At 42.5% G+C, this 20,630-nt stretch overlaps 1 protein-coding gene across 7 annotated transcripts in view; it reads right to left on the bottom strand.

The window, feature by feature from the left end:
- The window catches only part of NOL4 (nucleolar protein 4), a 211,946-nt gene that overhangs the window by 72,828 nt on the left and 118,488 nt on the right, over positions 1-20,630 (bottom strand). For all 7 annotated transcript variants that reach the window (XM_081097326.1, XM_081097325.1, XM_081097331.1 and 4 more), the window contains one exon: positions 17,415-17,698. In XM_081097326.1, the coding sequence (XP_080953452.1) occupies positions 17,415-17,698 (284 nt within the window). The remainder of the gene's footprint in view (positions 1-17,414; positions 17,699-20,630) is intronic.

The raw sequence follows: 20,630 nt of genomic DNA, 5'->3' as shown, positions 1-20,630 counted from the left end.
TGTTAGTGAAGTATTAATATACAATCCACTACATGTAAGGCACAGTTAGACAATGTTACTTTTTGTGTTTTGACTAGGAAAAACAACAAAAGCGATCATGAGGGATTACATGGTGTTTTCTGGGGGAAATCGTTTTAGGAAACCGTTATGATGGCTGCATGAGCTAAAGTCCGTGTGCTTGACAAGTACATGTAACAACTCCTGTGATCCCAGCGAGGGAGGACAGGGCACAGAGCCCATGCTGCCCCCAGCAGGGACCCCCTTACCTGTGGGTCTCACAGCAGAAACCCTGAGCCGCCCAGTGCAGGTGAAGCTTGAACTGGATGTAACTGCTGGAGCCTGAGGCTGAGAACTCCGAGAGCTGGAAATTCCCGGGCTCAATTCCAGGGGCGCCCACAGTATCGCGAGGATCGCCTCCAAGGCCTTGACCAAGGTTCCCACAGTAGATATTGGAGAAGGGTCCCCTCGGGTTCGCAGGGAGAGGAGGAAGGGCCAGGATGAAATGAGCCAGAGCCCTTATTCCTCCTTAAATAGGCGGCCCTCAGGCGGAGCTAATTGACCTGAGCCAGACCTGCTGCCTCTCACCACCAGCTGGGGGCCATCAGAGCCGCTGCCCTGGGGAGGGAGCCACCCTGTCCCCTCCCACCCCGTCCCCTCCCGCCTGGGAGGAGGAGGAATCTGCAAAAAGCTTGTGAAGGTCACAGCCCTGAGGCACAGGCTCCCCAAAGGCCCCAGACCTTATCACAAACCTATGGACTGGTCCCCGCCCCCCACACCTCAGCACCTCATCACTAAGGCCCACTTACAGAAGTTCCCTTCACCCAGGACTCTGAAACTGGCTACCAAGGACCATCACAAGGCAACCCAAAGGCCAAAACCCACGTGGGAGAGACGCAGCGTCAGAATCAGACATGGCTGGGTGTTCCATTATGGACTGGGAGTTTCTTAAAAGAAACTAGGACTCATCTGCTAAGGGCTCTGGTGGATAAAGGAGACAGTGTGAAAATAAAGAAACAGAGACCAGCCTTGAAAATTCCCTGCGCAGGCAAAGCCAACCAGCCATATAAACAGAGCTTAATTAAGCTGATCGCAAGGCTAACTGGACCTGGGTAATTTCTTGTGATGTCTCTGGAAACCATAAGCAAAACTTTTATTTTCCAAAATTGATATCAGGTAGCCACTAACCAATTCCCTGTCATTTAAGAAAATTCTAGTGTGATAACCAATGTCTATGAAGGTCAGTCACTGCCTTCTCCCCATATAACTGCTTTATAATAATATACCCCTGAGCCTCATTCCATTTGAGTGTCCCCAGGTCACGAACTCTCCTTTTGGTGTGTGCACAATAAGCTCTCACTAATGACCACTAATGCAAGAAGGGACGGACGCTGAAGAGAGGGACACAAGTCCTGATGAAATAAACAAGACAAAAAGAAGTGCTCGGAAAAAAGCTGTAACAGAAATAAAAACGGCCTTTGATGGGCTTACAGTAGATTGGACACAGCTGAGGAAAACGAAATCTCTAGGGCCTAGAGCTCTAGGCTAAAGGACATATGGGTAGACTCCTCAAAAGCAGAAAAGCAAAGAGAACAATGACCAAAAGAAAAACACAAAATAAGCAAAAAAATTAAATAAATAAATAAACAAACCCAAGATATCTAAGGACTATGGGAAAACTACAATAGGTATAACATACACATTTTTTTCAAATAAAAAATAAAGGAAAAGAAGAAATATTTAAAACAATGACTGAGAATTTCCCCAAATCAATGTCAGACATTAAACTGCAGATCCACAAAGCTCCAAGAACACCACGCAGGATCAATGCCTCCAAAAACCTACACACAAGTATATCATTTTCAAATTACAGAAAACCCAAGATAAAAAAACCAGAGGCATAAAACACCTTACCTATATAGGAACAAAGGTAAGGATGACATCCAATGCCTCAGAAACTACGCAGGCAAGAATAGAGTGGAGTGAAATATAAATTAAAGTGTTGAGAGAAAGAAAACACACCAACCCAAATTCTGTACCTTGAAAATTATCCCTCAGAAGTGAAGGAGAAATAAAGATTTTCTCAGACAAACAAAAATTGAGGGAAATTATTGTGGCAAACCTGCTTTGCAAGAAATGTTAAAAGAAATTCTTGACAAAGAAGCAAATAATATAGTTTGGAGAGTTGGATCTACATAAAGGAGGAACACTGACAAAGGAATAAATGAAAGCAAAATAAAAGCTTTGATTTTCTTATATTTTTCCTCTTTATCAGCAGCAAAACACTAAATAAAATACATATATTCAAAGGAGTGCTGGTAGAAGTCTAACAACCAACGGGGGAGGGGGAGGGGAGGGACAGGAACACAATAGATAGCGCTTGCAGATTTCTGTAGTGTGAATACTACTATGGCCAATGTCAAGCTACTCACATGACATCACTGAGCAGAGAGTTAAGAAGAGATTCACAGTATACCCTTAGCCAGAACAGTGGATACTGTCAATGTTATTTTTCCGACCTCCCCTATCCCACCCTGGTACTACCAGACCTCTCCTCTCCCCTCCTTTGGAGTGCCCAAGAAACCATATGGAGGTAGAGAGCCTCAGAGTTTCAAGGGATGACAGAAGAGGGAAAGGGGTTGGGGTAGGTGGAGGTGAGCAAAGGCAGGGAGGGGTTAGGGATGGAAAGAGACTTTGCTTTGGTGAGGGGCGCACGATGCAGTGTGCAGATTATGTTTTGTTGAGTTGTACCCCTGAAACCTGTATGGTTTTGCAAACCAATGTCACCCCAGTAAGTTCAATTAAAAAAGAAAATAAAGAAGGAAAAACAAGCAAAGGATGACAGAAGTATAAAATGTTCAAGCATGAGAAGATACTTGAGTCTTGATTATTTCTTTGGGGAAAGAGAACTCATCCCAGGAAATGGCCCAGATAGTGTAGCCCTGCTCACTGAAGGCGAGACGGGTGGGGTTAGGGACCGGCAGGGGGCACCCCTCTTTCATAGTCATGGCAGCCATGTGTGTGAGACTCGCTGTGCACTACTGACGTGCAAGAAGCACCCACCAAACGGTAACTATGGATTTGGGGCCACAAGGAACCACCAGTGTGGATGATGTAGACTCTGGCTCAGCTGAAGAGTGGGTCAGATTAATTACTCAGAGTCACACCCCACCTCCAACCGAAGTAGCTACACATACATACTAGGGGAAAGGAGCAGACAGCTACACCACACTGGATGGACACTGTATACAGAAGAATGCTGTCAAAGGCTAAAGAAAAGTACTACTTTGAAAATCCCTACACTACACACACCATCTCCCCTTTCTGTGGACAATGGCATTGAATCTAATTTGTGAAATTCCATCAGGAGTATTTAAAGTAGGTGTTTAAAATCAATGGCAAAAGTCATCCTGAATCCAGGCCTAAAGCATAAACGGATTACTGATATTAAAGGGATTTGCTTAGTGTGATGAAGGATGGCATCTGTTAATAATTATGAAGCAGCTGGGTAGGAAAAAACACTAGAAATTCATCACACACAACATCTTTAAACAAAACAATGGAGATAGTTTGCTAGAAGCCAAACCAATACAGAAATAACTTTACAGCATCTATTAATAGGGCTTTAAATAGTTTATATATGGCATCAGACAAAAAGGATGTGTTTTCATAAATAGTGCCTGGCCCAGCAAAGAGCTCCTAAGATATTCACTTAAACTCACTATAATATTTAGTTTATGTAGAGTCACAGATGGTAAATGACATTCTTATGCTCAGCATTTTTCAATTGCTGAAGCCATCCTATCTAATAAAGATGGAATATGCAAGTTGACCATTACTTTGCGACAAAGATGGCGGCGCCCACAGCCAATAAGAAGGGAATGTGCAAATTGACATGACGAAGATGGCAGTGGCTGGGCCAGGACACAGGTGTTCCGTCCCTCCCCTACTGCCCCGGGACTCTGGGCAGTACCCACGGAGCAGCCTAGGCAGGGCGGGACACTTGCTATGGGGGAGAGGGCAGGGGGTGGAGGGAGCTACAGGAGGGTGGCAGGGCCAGAGCGAAGATGGAAGGCGGCTCTGGCCCGGAGCAAAGGCTGAAGGCTGCGGCCTGAGCGAAGGCCTGGGTCCTGGGTGCCAGAGGGAAGCCGGTGCCGGCAGCTAGGGGACGGAAGGCCTTTCTTGCATGAATCTTCATGCATCGGGCCTCTAATCTATTTATATAAAAGGCTAAGCGACCGAATGACCAAATGACTGAATGACTGAAAGACTGGTTGCTATGATGCACACTGACCACCAGGGGGCAGATGCTCAATGCAGGAGCTGCCCCCTGGTGGTCGGTGCGCTCCCATAGCCAACCTCCCCCTAGTCCCTCCCTCGGGCCTCCGGCCAGCCGACGCCCCCCGCCCCCCCTCCCCACACACACCGATTGGCCCCCATCACCGGTCAGGCAGAGGGACCTCACCCGTGCACGAATTCATGCACTGGGCCTCTATAAAACCCCAAGCAAACTCCTTGGAGAACTACTGAGACAGTATAATAATTTATCATTAATAATTAGTGAGTTAATATTAGTAAAGTTCGAACAATTCCTAGCCTATCGAAGCATCATAGAAGTGTTTGATAAAAATAAGTATCAAAGTTATGTCAGGAGTACTTACCAACACCTCACTATAGCTGTGGCATGAGTTTGATGTACAATATGTCATGTACAATGTCCAATAAGATCAGCACAACCCTTTAGCCTCTTATTCTCACTCACTATAACATGGCAGAATGTAAATGAGTTATTCTGTTTACCAAATATTTACTGAGCACTTATTATGTACCAGTTGCTGTTCTGAGGGCTGGAGGTATAGTCACCAAGCAAAACTGAAGACCCTACTCTCATGGGAGACTATCTTCAACTAGGGGAGGACTATCACCAGGTGACAATAAACCAAGATGATTCAGACATTGGTATGTATCATGAAAGTCAATCCAGTCAATGGCTCCTTTCACTCTTCCTTCTTCCTACCTCTTAAAGTGATCCAGCCTTCAAAATGACCCACCACCTCCCTTTCCCGTGCTCTGGGACAGGTGTTCTGTTTTCTGGCTTGGGTCTGTTGGCTGGTAGCTTCCTGTTTGGTGGCCTGTTGACACTCTGAGGATGACCCCTACTTGTTTCCTCCCCAGTCTTTCTCCTGACTTGCCAGCCAGGCATCCCTAACTGATTCTCTAGCACCTGAAACGCCATAATCTCAAAACAGGTTGGCACTGTTCTGCCCTGGCAAAGGCCCTCGTAGCTGCCCCAGGGAAAAGCTCTCTCTGCCTCCTTCTCTAGCACCCTCCCACCATTCCATGTAGGGCTGAGGCCTCCATCCTCCTGCCCAAGGCACAGGCCCACTGCATCCCTCTCCTGCTCAGATCCTTGCACGGTCCCCCACATTCAGGGACACCAACCAGAACTGGACCTGGAAGAAGTCCCCCAACTCACTCTTAGGCACCCCTTCATCCATCCAACCCCTTTTGCTCCCAGATCATTCTGGTGCCTTCTTACATTTGTGACTTTATTCTCCTCTGTATTTTCCCCTCCTCAAACTTATCATAACTACCTTTATTCTTTGAGTCCTCCCTGAAACTTTCTGCAATTCCCTACCTTGTGTCTTCACAGAACATTTTACACATAAAAATTGACATTCATACATTTTTATCTTTAATTTTTGGTTATGTGGTGGCTCCTTCAGAAATAATTCTATAGCCCCACAGCCCCTAGGAGGGCACCCTACCTGCAACAGAACTGAGGGATATTTGACGACCTGGACAATTGTGACCCAGGGATGTTCTCCCCAAATACTACTAGTTTTGCTGAATTATTTCAGCGCTATAGAGGCATCTCTGATGAGAAGGCTAACACCAGGAATAATGGTTTTGTTAATGAAAACGTAGAAATAAACATCACAGGTTAATTTTGGTTTTTAAACTTTGTCTTAAGCAGGACAGTGAAGACACAGTGCATGACCATAATGATGACCATATGTCTATATATTTGTCTGAATCCATAGAATATAAAATCCTCAGGCAAACTGTGGACTTTAGGAAATTATGATGTATCCATAGAGGCTCACCAATTCTAACAAATGCACTACTCTGGTGGGGGTATTGGTAATGGGGGAGGGGGGCAGGGAGACTATGGGAAATCTCTATACCTCCCGCTTAATTTTGCTGTGAACTTAAAACTGCTCTAAAAAATTAAGTCTCAAAAAATTTTGTCTTAAGCATCAAAGTGAAACTGATAAAAAGTCACTTAGTTTTCTTTATATTAAATTTTCACATTTGAGAATCACAATAAAGTCCTCATAAACCCCCAAACGTCTCCTTTGCCAGCCTGCTATGACTCTATCCTCCTCCATCATCATAATGGAAATTCACTTTATTTTAGTCACTGTTTTTTTTAATTAAAATATATTTGGCATCTAACATAGTGTAAACTTAAGGTGTATGTGAGTTAATCTGCTAGTTACAGAGTGCAATATGATTGCCATTGTGGCGATAATTAGCACCTCTATTATATCTCATAATTATCATTTTTTAGTGATTGGAATAATTGAGATCTAGTCTGTTAGCAAGTTTGATGATTATAATGCAGTCTTGTCTATATTCACTGTACTAGAACTTATTTACTACTCATTGAAGTTCTATCCTCAACGTCTGTCCCTCACCCACCTCACTGCCTGGTAACCGTCATTTTGCTCTGATTTTATGAGACACTATGTGTCTTTCTCTAACTTGTCTCACTTAGCATAATGTCCTCATGGTCCATTCATGTTGTCGCAAATGGCAAGATGTCTTCTCTCGTGGATGAGTAACATTCCATTGTATGTGTACATGTGTAAATAGCACCGATTTATCCATTCCTCCATTGATAGGCACGCAGGTTGTTTCCATATCTTGACTATTGCTAAAGAGTGCAAATTCCTCTTTGATATGGTTTTCATATCCTTGGGATACATACCCAAAAGTGGGACTGCTGGATCATATAGCTCTATTTCTAATTTTTTGAGAAACCTCCATAATTGTTTCCCATAGGGGCTGAACCAATTTACATTCCCACTAACAGAGGGTTCTCTTTTGTTTGTTTGTTGGTTTTTAATTATTTTTCTTTATTGATTAAGGTTATTACCTATGTATCCTTACCCCCCAATCCCCCCCCCCCACACACATACTTGCCCACACTTATCTTATGTCTTTCTGATGCTAGGTATTCTAACAGGTGTGAGGTTTTATCGCATTATGGTTTTGATCCACATTACCCTGATGATTACTAATTTTGAGTATCTTTTTTATGTACCTGTTGACCATTTAGATGACTTTTTTGGGGGGTGGGGGGGTCTATTTAGTTCCTCTCCCCTTTTTAAAATAGATTTGTTATTACTGAGTTTTATAAGCCCTTTACATGTTTTGGATACTAATCCTTTATCCAATATCTGACTTCTAAACATGTTCTCCCCTTCTGTAGATAACCTTTACATTCTGAGTGTTTCTTTCGCTGTGCAGAAGCTTTGAGTTCCATGTAGTCCCATTTGTTGATTATTGATTTTGTTGTTTGTGTTTTCAGTGTCAGATTCAATTGAGTCATTGTTTATGGTAACATTTTCAAAGGAGAATCTCTGGCCCAGAGAGATAAGAACATATACATTTGAACTGGAATGGGGCACGGTCATATTCCAGATTACGGTCCCAGTCAAGTGCATAGTGGGGAGTTTGGGGAAGCCAAACAATTTGAGGAAACTGCTGGTATGAGAAAGTGGGTGGGATAAGATAAAAAGGATGTATTCCCACATTGCTGCATATGTTTCCTTTAGCAAACATTTTTATAGGGAGCAAGCTTCATGCATCTAAACCACGTCAGTGTGCGACCATACAACACCACCCTTATAACCTGTCGCCCATCATCCACCACCCGCCACCCTGTCCTCATTCCCCACGACTCGTTCCCCCTGGCTGAGGTGACCAGACGGGTGTCATGAAGGAAGTGACATTTGAATTGGACGGATTCCAACAGGCTAAGCAAAGATTTTAACCAGCAGGAATTGCAAGGTATCCTAGCATTTATTTCTATGAGTACCTGTTATACATTTACAGAAATAGGTCCTAGAAAAAATGCCTAAAAAATGCATCTGGGAATGAATTACATCCAGATTCATGGGAAGCAGGTATAAATATAAGAAAATAGGAAGTAAAAGGGGACAAAGGAAGGAAGAAAAGAAAGTAGAATTTACTAGTTGAAATAAATTAATCTGCTTCTTCAAACTGCCAATCTCATTAAGGGACTTGTAGGCTATTAAAATAAATATTTATAAATTGAGAACAATTTTGCAAGATTCAACTAAGCCCCAAATTCTGGAGCCAATCACCACCACCATCACCACCACCACCATTCCGTTTGTTATGCGTTTATATGAAAAATGCACACCGGCTTATTTAACCTTCACAATTTCCTACTGGGAAGTGCTATTATCACTATTTTACTGACGAGTATTCAGGCTTAAAAGTTAAAGACTTGATCAAAGTCACAGAACTATTAAGTGTGGTTGGTTAAAAATATATTTGTATTGATTTCAGAGAGAGAGGGAGAGAGAGAGAGAGATAGAAATATCAATGATGAGAGAGAAACATTGATTGGGGATTGAGCCGGCCTCCTGCATGCCCCCTACTGGGAATCCAGCCCACAACCTGGGCTTGTGCCCTTGACTGGAATGGAACCTGGGACCCTTCAGTCGGTAGGCTGACGCTCTATCCACTGAGCCAAACCGGCTAGGGCTAAGTGTGGCTTTTCGGTCAGCAAATAACTATGAGCCATAAAAGAGCAGCTGGGGGGTCTTGGCATCAAGTTGAATTTGCTGCTGCTCATTGTCAGACCCTACCCTGTGATCTCAGACTGCACTGTAGCGGCTCAAACAATGGCCAATTCCAGAAATCCATCTAGACATTCTTAGTGTAGCCGTGTGGTAATGTCTGTGGGTCTTAGCTTTCCCATCCGTAACAATGGGAACGATAACTGAGCCTATTTCCGTGGGGTTATTATAAAGATTACAAAAATTAGTTCTTAGAAGAGTGCCTGGCGACAAAGCTTACCTTTTACTAACTTCCGTTATCATTTTTAGGCGCCAAGTTTAGGATCTCATTCTTTTTCACTCCATCATCCAAGATTTCTTCTTAACCCCAACCTCCCCCTCCCCAGCTAAACTCAAGGTCTCCATTTCAAAAACACACCTTAAAAATGCTAATAGGAAGGCCATAGACAACTGCCTGTAGAAATATACATTAACATTCATCAAATATTCCATATTTTTTGAACTATTATATTAAGACAAGTTGGAATATATAGCTCTCTGTTGCTTTTTTTGTTTGTTTTTGTGTTTTTTGTTTGTTTGTTTTTTGCTCTTTTCTAAAATTTGAGTCAAAACTGATCTGTTTCAGTAAGTCCTGGGGTAATACCAATTATTTGAGCAAAACAAATATTTGTCTAAGAAGTGTCAATGCAAGTATTTGCCACTGATCAAGGAACTATCCACTAGTTGTACCGGATCTCTGAGAACTCTGCCTCTCTTGCTAGCTTGCGGGGCTTAGTTGCCACCTGGCCGTAGAGATGACCAGTTCGCAGAGCTTCAGCAGTCAGGGGGGGCAGGGAAGCGCACAGGAGCTACAGAGTCAGACCCAAGTTCCATACCAGGTTCGATTACTTAACAATTTGTTTAATTGCTGTCACTTAAATTACTACTAATAATGCCCTGGATTTTATGTCCTTATGTTTAAATGAGGCTGGTAATTACACTTGCTCTCCTTACCACACTGAGTTGGTTTGAGTTCAAAATATGAAAGCATCATACAAGTGTTCATTGTTATTACAGCCGACATGTAATATGAGAACTGACGGATCCTGTATCCTGTGGCTGTTAGTTTCCTTCACACCCTCCATCGCTCACCTACTCCCCATTCTGCGCATGGGACGTTCTCCCATATTTTAAAGCTATGCCCGGATTTCTGTCCCCACTACCACCTCACAAAGCTAGGACCCTGTCCTCTGTCCCCAGCCGCCTCCTCCCTTGTATGCTGCTTAAAGCCATCTTGTAACAAAGATGCCAAATGCCACAGTGATCGACCCCAACACACAATCTGACCATGCTAGTTTCCTCTCCTACATCCTAAACTTTATCCCCCTCAACTGCCAAGTTCATGTTTTAAAAGGCATTCGTTCACAGCCTACCCTAGTCCGGCCCCCTAGACCAGTGGTTGGAAAACTGCAGCTCTCGAGCCACATGAAGCTCTTTGGCTCCTTGAGTGTGGCCACAAAGTTTCAATCGCACTGTACGTGCACTCCGCACGTGGTATTTTGTGGAAGAGCCACACTCAAGGGGCCATAGTTTGCTGACCACTGCCCTAGACCAACTCTCTAGACTTATCTCTTAGCACTCCCAGCCTCAATGTTGACAAGTTCTACCTGAATGCTCTGTTTATGGAGAATTCCCTTTTGCCAAATGGCCGCCTCTTACTTAAACATTAAATATTAAATGGGCCCTGGTAGGGGAACTCAGTTGGTTCCAGTGTCATCCCAATATGCCAAGGTGGCGAGGGCCATCCTGGGCCAGGGCACATAGAAGCATCAACCAATGAAAGCACACATAAGCGGAACAACAAATTTAAGTTTCTCTCACTGTCTCTCTTCCCTCCTTTCTCTCTGAAGATCAAGAAATAAAACATTTCAAATAACTAAATCGGGATCTTTCCAAGGCATGGTTAGTAGGCCTAAAGGGGAATCCCGCATACAAATTAATTTCTGTATTATAGTACACTTATTTACTTATGCGACTATAGGTTCTTTTGTTGTTGTTGTTAATCCTCACTCGACGATATTTTTCCATTGAATGTTACAGAGAGTGGAAGGGAGGGAGGGGGAAAGAGAGAAACATTGATATGAGAGAGGCATATGTATTGGTTGCCTCCTGCATGTGCCCTGGGCCAGGATTACACCTGCAGCCCAGGTACGTGTCCTTGACCGGGAACCAAACCTGAGACCATTCAGTGCAACACCAGCTAAGCAACACTGACAGGGCAAAATACAAGATTTTTAATGACAGAGACCTTTTTTTCCCTTTCGCTCTAGCACCCAGGATAGGCACGCTTGTTTAATATACACTGGCACTGTTGTTTCTACCCGGAAAAATGTCGAAGCCAAAATCTCTATATAACACCAAAAAGTCAAGCATAGAAATCATCAAATTGAAATGATAATGAGCTGGAATAGCCACATAACCAAGATCAACAAGACACTATTCCAAACGTGAATCCATTTATCTTGTTTTAAAGGCGATCTCATTATACCGAAATTTCAAAGTGGTACTCTAAAAAATGCACTTCTGTTCATCATAGCTACATAAAATCACATAGCAATTATTAATGGTAATTATGATAAATATTCTACATACTTTAATTTGAATGGTAATATCCACTTTGGTAAAAATTTAAGGGAAAGATTAATTGATTGTATGTCACATGGACCACATTGAGGAAATATTATTTAAATAAAGTGAAGATTAAAGGGTCTTAGGAACTGAGCCAAAAACCAAGTATGTAGTAACCACAGTGACACGTTAACCCTCCAACATTAATCACCTTCCCACCATAGTCATCACTTGAAACATTATTCTTTTGGGAGACTGATTCAGAATATTTTACCATATTAAGTAAAATAAAGTTGGGTCACAAATACTACAAGAAAAGGAAGCAAAAAATATGCTCTTGCCAGTTTGGCTCAGTAAACAGAGCCTTGGCCCATGGACTGAAGGATCCAGATTCGATTTAGTCAAGGGAATGTACCTTGGTTGGGCTCCATCCCTGGCCCTGGTCGGGGCGTGCGGAAGGCAACCAACTGATGCTTCTCTCTTTCTGTCTCTCTCACTCCCACCCACTCTCTCTAAAAACCAATGGAAAAATATTCTCAAGTGAGGATTAAAAAAAAAAAGGGGAACAATAATAGAGTTTTAAAGTTATATGTTTCCTCCTTTAGTGTTTTAGTTTTGTTTTTATTTTCACTTATTAATAATATAAAACGTATTTACATCTGGGTTTGTATATGCTTAACCTTTCCTTCTTCCACATAATTAATCCCTTAACACTTCCTCATGAGCTTACTTTTCAAGATTTAATCAACATTTCTCCTTTTCTTCTGAGCTCTAATGTTACTAGTTGTCCTCCAAAATTGTGTAGAAAATAAATGTCACCTAAACTCTCAATGCAATATATTTATTCTTTAGATTGGTTAATATGATTCCCTGCTAGTCTAGTGGTTGATTTGCATAGTAATAAGCAAATCCGTCAAAGGCACAGTCCTGCACAGCTATGCTCTTTAAGAATTCCGTCACTGTTTAGTTTTTCAAAGGCTTTATAATCAGTTTTGTTTGATAGTATTCATAATAAAACTGTGAAATAAATCAATATCAAACTTGCAAGAATCTAAGTTTCTCAGAGATACTATGTAATTAAGCTTTCATAGCCCTCCAAGGTAGAGTAGAGACTAGCCTGAAAAATGCTGGAAGTTCATAGTGGGGTCACTTCATAAATCGGCACAGAACTGACGGGACAATCCTGAGAACTACAGAAGGTAGCAATGACTGAACAGATAAGTGTTGAACCTTCAGCGTAAAGTCCCCCTGAGAGCCTTGGGGAAGACAGGAGAGCCAGGAGCCCCAGAGGGCTCAGCATATGGATTCGGATTGCAAGAAGAGTCCCTAGGAAAAAATCCCAGACATGGTCTTCTTCACATTAACATGATTCTGCGCTCTTACCCCAACCCAATGTCCCACCAATTATGCTAATTTTTCATCTGCCATGTGTTTTGAATCCGACTCTTAGTATTTACTCTCCTAACCACTGTCCAAGTTAAGGCCTGGATCACTTCACCTGCGGGTTACTCCACTTACCACTTACCACTGTTTTGGAATGTCCTGTGTGTTTGCTTCTAAACTACCTCCCTTTCTTATTTGGTTGCCTTCACTTCCCTTTTCAGTTCTTTTTCCTCCACAAACTGCGTTTAAGCCAGTTGCTCCTGTGGGTTATTCTTCTGCAGGACGACACATTTTCACCCTCTTCTGTCCTCAGCCTTTGCTTTTCTGAGGTAATCCTATCAACCACATCAGCTTCAGGCAGCACTGCTGCTCTCAGATCTTCCTAATGTTTCTCTCTCCAATTGATGTGTGTTTGGCGCTGACATGCTCCCCAATGCCTGTGAAACCTATCCAAGAGACACTGCCTGGGCACCATAAACTTCACATGTCAAAACTGCTTCTTCAACTGTTCCTCATCCCGAATCTGGGGGGATGGAATCATAGCCACTCAGGCAACCAGCCCCAAATAATGGAGTCATTCTAGAATGTTCTCTGCTTCATTTCCCACATTCAGTATAACTTTATTTCTTCAAAATATTTGAGAAACTACTATGTACCAGATATTAAGTCAGGTGCTAGACATACGCAATAAGCAAGGTAGACGTCATGTTTATACTCATAGAATTGGCATCCTAATGGGATGTACAGAGGTAAAGAGGCCGCTATTCATATGTGAAAGACATTCCCAGGAGTTTGGCAATACACAGCCTATGGAACTCTATATAGTGGCCCTACAAGTACAATTTCAAAAGAATAGAAGGAACAATATCTCTGCATTCTTTTCTTTCTGAATTGCCACAATAGCTCTCTAACCAGTTTTCATCTCCCCACCTCCCCCGCCCGCCCCGTCCCTATCCTATTCATCCACTATAATGTTGCCAGAAAATTCTAAAATTCCAAGCTGACCACAACCTTACCATGCTAAACTCTACTGTTGGATACAATGCAGAGTCCTTAAACTGGCCCACAAAGCCCCATGCCTCCGTACATACTCTGCTGTGGCCACGCTAAATCCCCTAGACATCTCCACGCCAAGCAGAAGTCTCTACAACAGTGGTTCTTAACCTGTGGGTCGCGACCCCTTTGGGGGTCGAATGACCCTTTCACAGGGGTCACCTTAGACCATCGGAAAACACATATATAATTACATATTGTTTTTGTGATCAAATCACTATGCTTTAATTATGTTCAATGTGTAACAATGAAATTGGGGGTCACCACAACATGAGGAACTGTATTAAAGGGTTGCAGCATTAGGAAGGTTGAGAACCACTGCTCTATAAAGTCTTCCCTAGGAATCACCGTAGTCCGATGGGTGCCTCACATCTGTTCTCTCTTTCCCCTGCCATATGTCCATCATTTTAGTTATGGAATTAGATTATAATCACAAGTTTGCCTCTCTTTCCTGCTGGGCTCTGAGTTTTTGAGGGACAGGGACTCTGCTTTGTTCATGTCTATGTTTTTGCTCCCCACAACAGTGCCTTGCATGCAGGAATCCCTGGCATGAAGTCACACCTAGTTCTGAACAGACAATGCTTCCCAACCCTATGAAATCAACGCATCTTCCTTGTCTGCATTCCAGGCCCTTCACAGTGAAAATAGGAGACCCCTTTTGAAAAAAAAAAATGGTTATCTTACATTTCCTTCAAAGTTTGAGACTCACTTCCTCTAGGAAGCCCTCTTTAGTTCCTCAATAGAAATAGCATTTCCTTACTTTCAACTCTCAGTATTTTAACACAGGAACCTGTATTTGCCTATACTTCCATTAAGAAACTTCTCTATGTATAGATACCTTCTTTACCAAAACTACTTTTCTAAGAGCCTCATGAATAAAGTCTGCCCTCTTTCAGTTGCCCCTCTGACTGCTTCATGGTGCAAGGGCGACAGGTATTTAATTTGTCCCCTTTGGAGGAATGACTAGAGTCCCTCTGGATTCTGCTCCCAGTGTGCTACCAAGCAAGGTCTCACAGTTCAACTTTTTTCTCTCTTCATCTTATCTGATACCTCATCATTGTCCACCAGAGCTGACCACGCCCTCATTCTTGAAAGTGGAAGTTACTGAACGTCCATACACTATACCCTTCAGATTTTTCTCCTGCCTCTCTGGCCCCTCCCCAGTCAGCTGTGGGAGAAGTTTTTCCTTTACCAAACCATTCAGCTTTCAGTTCCTGGAGGGTACCTCCTCCCCAGGTCCCTTTCTCATTCCTCACAAGCAGCCCAAACAATCTGTGCTTGTGCATAGCTCCATTTTAGTAGGAGAGCAAAAGTAGCTTCATTCTGTCCAATGAGTGCGCGAATGTGTTTCAATGAGCACAGTTCGCGTGGTAATCGCAAACGGGGATGAAGACAAGAGCAAACCACGGGGTGATACTTTTTAACCAACAGATTCGTGGTGTACAGAGGACAGTTCATGATTATTTAAGTTCTATGGAGACAGGATTATGTGGCTGGCAGGGAAACTTCAGGGTTATTTTGTTCTGTAAAATGTCACACACAGACGCAGACCCCGTTAGTGAATATAAAGTCACTCCTGTTCGTGCAACTGGGCTTTAAACCACTGAGGAGGGTCCTTGTGCATTTACCACAGCAAAAGGCACAGCAGCCTCCCTGAGGCGGAAGTGCTAAAGTGTCTGATGATGTCTGGTGACTTCCTTAAAAGAGGATAAAACAACACATCCTCAGGCAAGAAGGCAGATGAAATAGAGCCATTTAAGCAAGCATCGCGCCTCAGCAAAATCAGGAATTAATCCAGATGAAGACATTTTGCTTTTAGGGGATCTATGTCCTAGTAAAAAGGCATGTTCTACAACTCTACCTTAGAGTGGGGTCGGGGGGATGAGGTCAAAATGTATGCTCCATATAAATCCTCCTGTTTTTAAAAGTATACCTTAAAAATCATAGAACCAAGTCACCAGCATGTGTTATTTCAAACTGTAGTAATATAAGCTTAATTTAAAAAAATAAATAGATCAGGAACATTGTAACTTATTCTAATATAAAGAATCTCGTTGTGAGATGATATCACACTGTGGTTTTAATTTGCATTTCTCCGGTGATCAGTGATGTTGAGCATCTTTTCATATGTCTATTGGCCCTCTGTATGTCCTCTTTGGAGCAGTGTCTATTCAGGTCCTTTGCCCATTTTTTAATTGGATTGTGTGTGTTTTTGTGTTGAGTTTTATAAGTTCTTTATAAATTCTGGGTATTAACCCTCACCAGATATGTCATTGGCAAATATGTTCTCCCATTCAGTGGGTTGTCTTTTCATTTTGTTGGCAGTTTCCTTTGCTGTGCAAAAGCTTTTCAGTCTGAAGTAGTAGTCCCATTTGTTTGCTTGCTTGCTTGTTTGTTTGTTTCCCTTGCCTGAGGAGATATAGCTGGAAAATATTGCTACAAGAAATGTCCTTGATTTTACTGCCTATATTTTCTTCTGGGATTTTTATGGTTTTGAGTCTAACATGGAAGTCTTTTATCCATTTGAGTTTATTCTTGTGTGTGATATAAGAAGGTGGTCTGGTTTTGTTGCAGGAGGAGTCAATGGGCCAGATCTCCCAGACACAGTGGGAGCGAGGTCCTTGGGGTGCCGCTGAAATAAGCACTTTCAGACGACCCCCTAGGAGAATGAGATGTGGTAGAGGGCTTTGTGTGCGTGGAGTTACGTTCCTCAGGTTGCAAAGGCCCCTGCTCCTTAAGCCAGCCCTGGGGCTCCGTTACAGCCAAAAGCAAGGCCAGCGTCCAGAGTTTCCATCCCATGTTGCAGCCAGGTTAGCTCAGCACCCAAGCGAATTAAGGTTCCTGCCTCCACTGTGTGGGGTCCCACATGGCCGTGAGCTGTGTCGGCACAGGGGCGCTCACCCCCTGAGCAGGCGTCACAGGACCCCAGTGCGCCAGAGAGAGCACAAACCAAGAGAGTATGCTCCTCCGTTCAGCACAGTTTATGATAAAATACTCGTTGGAGCACTGATTTAACCTGCACGTTTCATCTAGAGCAGACACAGTCTCCTCTGTACGGGCAGTAAATTACTGACCAAAGTCCTCCGGTCTCCAAAGCAAACTAGAGGCTTCAACAGAAACTTTATTGCTGTAAACACCTGTCTAATCTTGGAGAAACGAGATAGTGATTTTTTTTTATAGTTGAATATTGTGTTCTGAGAGCTTAACTTTCACATGAGTGCGCCACAAACTCCCAGACCCAGACCCATAAAAGATTATATAAACGAGAAACATTAAATCAAGTAATTCCATATATAAAAGCACACCACCACTTTTCCCGCGACATGATCCATTTTGCTCACTGTTATTCCTTAAATTCGCCGCTTCTATTGCAGGGACACACGATATCCGTGGTTGTAAGTTTCTTGGTAATATATTATTGGGACTTGTTTAAAATATTTTTAGATTGTTTTTTTTACAAGAATCTTCATCTCGTTATTTCTTTGTGACCTTCGTGGCCAAATTAAAAAGCCCATGAAAATTGTAATGCGATCTTACCTTGCTTCCATTTTCTCTCGCCTCCCGTTCCATCTTGAGGTCAGAAATTAGCAGAGGCTTGTACTTGTTTTTCCCATCACTGCTGGGGTCGTCCAGTCTGTATTCCGAAGTGAGCTGTGCTGAGAGGGGGCTGTCGCTCAGGTTCAGCGGCTGCTGGTCCCGCTCCAGCCCAGTTTTGCCATCCTCATTGGAGTCGCCCATCTCCCTGCTGTGTGTTCCCCCTGAAGCAGTTGAACTTTGCCCCACAGTCTCATTGCCATTAAAGCTCTCTGCAGCGGAATCATCTGTTGGAAAGAAAACAGATGATTTTCTACTTCAACTGGCGTTCACTGGGCTCCTACTATGTGCTAAGTTCACATGCCATGTGTAATGTATCTTAAATAATAAGTCTGTACAGTTCCATTGTTACTTTTCATACAGTAGGCACATTGAAGCACAAGAATAAGTAAATAAAAATAAGAAAAAAGAAGAGAAAATAGAGAAAACAGTTTAATTTCAAACAATCCCAAAAATGTAAATTTAAACAAAGAGAATAAGATAATTGTCAGTTATTTTGCAAATAGCTTTTGTTTTTCCAGTGAGAACATCGTATTTGGTAAAAATGCTCTGTTAAAAGCACTGCCTATCCTGCTAATGGGGAACATATTGATTCAAGCTTTGTGGGCATTTAATATGCATCTAACGCATCAGAAAGGCTCAGAAATGCCGTTCCAGCCATTACACTTCTAGGATTTTATGCGTAAGGACTTTAATCACTGTGTGTACTTCTGTGCAGGTAAGAAGACATTTATGCCAGTGTTGTTTACAATGGCAAAAACTTGATATAAATTGCTGAAAAAGGAGACTTGCTTAAGACACAATGGAATGATTAGGATGTTATGGAATAATTCAACATTCCATTTTAAAGATATAGGAAAGTGGAAGTCAAAGTATTCCAGGGAAAAATCTAGCTACAAACAGCATGGTCAATGTAATTCCAATTTTGTAGAGCAAACACATAAACATGGATGGAAAAGACTAAAAAAATATAATCCTAAATGTTAGTATTGATTTCTTCTTAACTATATGGCACTGGATTTTCTAATATTCTTTATTATCTATAACTTATAATTTTCCAATAACAAAAAATAACATAACTATAGAATAAAAGCAAAATAGGGAAGAAGTGGAGCAGCAGAGTTAAAACTTTTCTGGCCTTAAAATCTATAAATATAAAAGCCTAAGCAACTGTTCGACTATCTAACCATTCGACCGGTAGCTATAATGCACACTGACCACCAGGGGGCAGATGCTCAACGCACAGGCATGGAAACATGGAATGACTGATGAATCTTAGAGGGAAGAGGGGAGGAGAGAGGGTGGGAAGAGATTAACCAAAGATCTTATATGCATACTAGAGGTCAGGTGCACAGAATCATGCACCGGTGGGATCCCTCAGTCTGGCCTGAGGGGATTGGGCTGAAACCAGCAGTCTGACAACACCTGAGGGATCCCAGATTGCAAGAGGGCACAGGCTAGGCCAAGGACCCCACCAGTGCATGAATCCGGGCACCGGGCCTCTAGTAAATAAGCCTGTTTAGAAAAAGTATATTAATGATACTTTATTGAGACCAAGAAACAAGTTTACATAAAACAATCGCCCTTCATTTCTCTTAATTTCATCTTTTTATATATAATAATTTGCTATTAATTTTAAAGAATTATGAAGAACATATATATTTAAATGTTTACATTAGTTAAATGCTATTGATGAAACCATATAAATATGAGTAAGAGTAATAATAGTCAATATTTTTTTGTTTGATTTCTGATTGATTTACTTATTTTTTAATTCTCACAAGAGCATAATTTTCCATTGGCTTTAGATAGAGTAGAAGGGAGGGAGGGAGGGAGGAAAAAAGGAAGAAGGGAGGGAGAGAGAGAGAGAGAGAGAGAAAGGGAAACATGGATTGGTTGCCTCCCTCATGTGCCAGGACTGGGTCTGGGATCAAACCTGCAACCCAGGTACATACCCTTGACCAGGAATTGAACCCACAACCCTATGGTGTGTGGCCTGATGCTCTAACCACTGTCTAACACCAGCCAGGGTGATTTCTGAATATTTTTAAGTATGCGTTACTTTTGTGGAGTGCAATGAAATATTTAGTGCCTTCTCATCAATTAAATTCATGGAAATACTAAAGTCTAATCCTTTATTCACCTGTACTGAGTGCCCGCCCCCCTTGGCCTAAAAGGGGTGGAATACTTGGCCTCTAGAGATTCTGCCTTCAGCCAGTTCTCAATTAAAAGGGGCACAAAAAGAAATGTGCAACTAGAACTCATAGCAAAAAAGGGCTATGAGCCAAAGCAAGCTATGATCCAAAACATCACAGAACATTTCCCAACGATGCTGACATATGACTGGGCTCCAGCAGAGGCGTCGGCCTTCCCACCAGCGGAAGCAGTTGGAGGAGAGGGTCTCCCACCTAGAGATCGGCAGGTGCCTGTCACAGAGAAAAGCACACGCAGGGCTGAGCACAGAAGAGAAAGGAGAGAAAGAGAAACCGAGGCAGGGAGGAGGGAGGAGGGAGGAGGAGGAGGGGATGGGACGTGCTGTGTATCAGAGAGCTTGACTGCAGCTTGAGAGTCAACGGAAGTGACTTTATTGTGGAAAATGATGTTTTAAAGAGATCACTCTGATTCTGATGAGAATGGGATGAAGGGAACAAAACGGAAGTTGGGGAGACCGGTTAAGAGATCTGTAAGTCGCCCGAGTCAGCACTGCTGCAGGGAAGCTGGACTAAAGCAGCAGCCGTGCAGAGAAGGAGGGACCGGAACAGCCCTAAGGGAGAGACAGGGAGACGGACGGCGGGCGGACAAGGCCCAGGGGCAGCCAGGTCTCTAGCTCCAGGAAAACGTGAAAACGAAGAGCACTGAGTTGAATTTCAGTAAAATGCTCGTTAGGACAAGTATTCTAAAAGTATTCTGAGGAAAGTTAAAATGTGTTCCAATATTCCTCTATTAAATTATTCTTTTTATGTACCCACTCAAGAAAAGCCTTCATGTGGAGCGAAAACATACATAAGAGAATTTAGGAAAACTGGCCGTAAATAATGTGAAATTGCACTTTCCATACTATTAGTTTGAGAAATCAAAAACATCCTTTTAATAATGACATAGCTAAGGTTTTTCCAATAATTGGGGAAATAGATATATACTTACACATAAGTAATTTGA

Source organism: Myotis nattereri, assembly GCF_964212035.1.
Source record: "Myotis nattereri genome assembly, chromosome: 8".
NCBI classification, from domain to species: Eukaryota; Metazoa; Chordata; class Mammalia; order Chiroptera; family Vespertilionidae; genus Myotis; species Myotis nattereri.
This window is presented reverse-complemented; position numbering and strand designations above follow the sequence as displayed.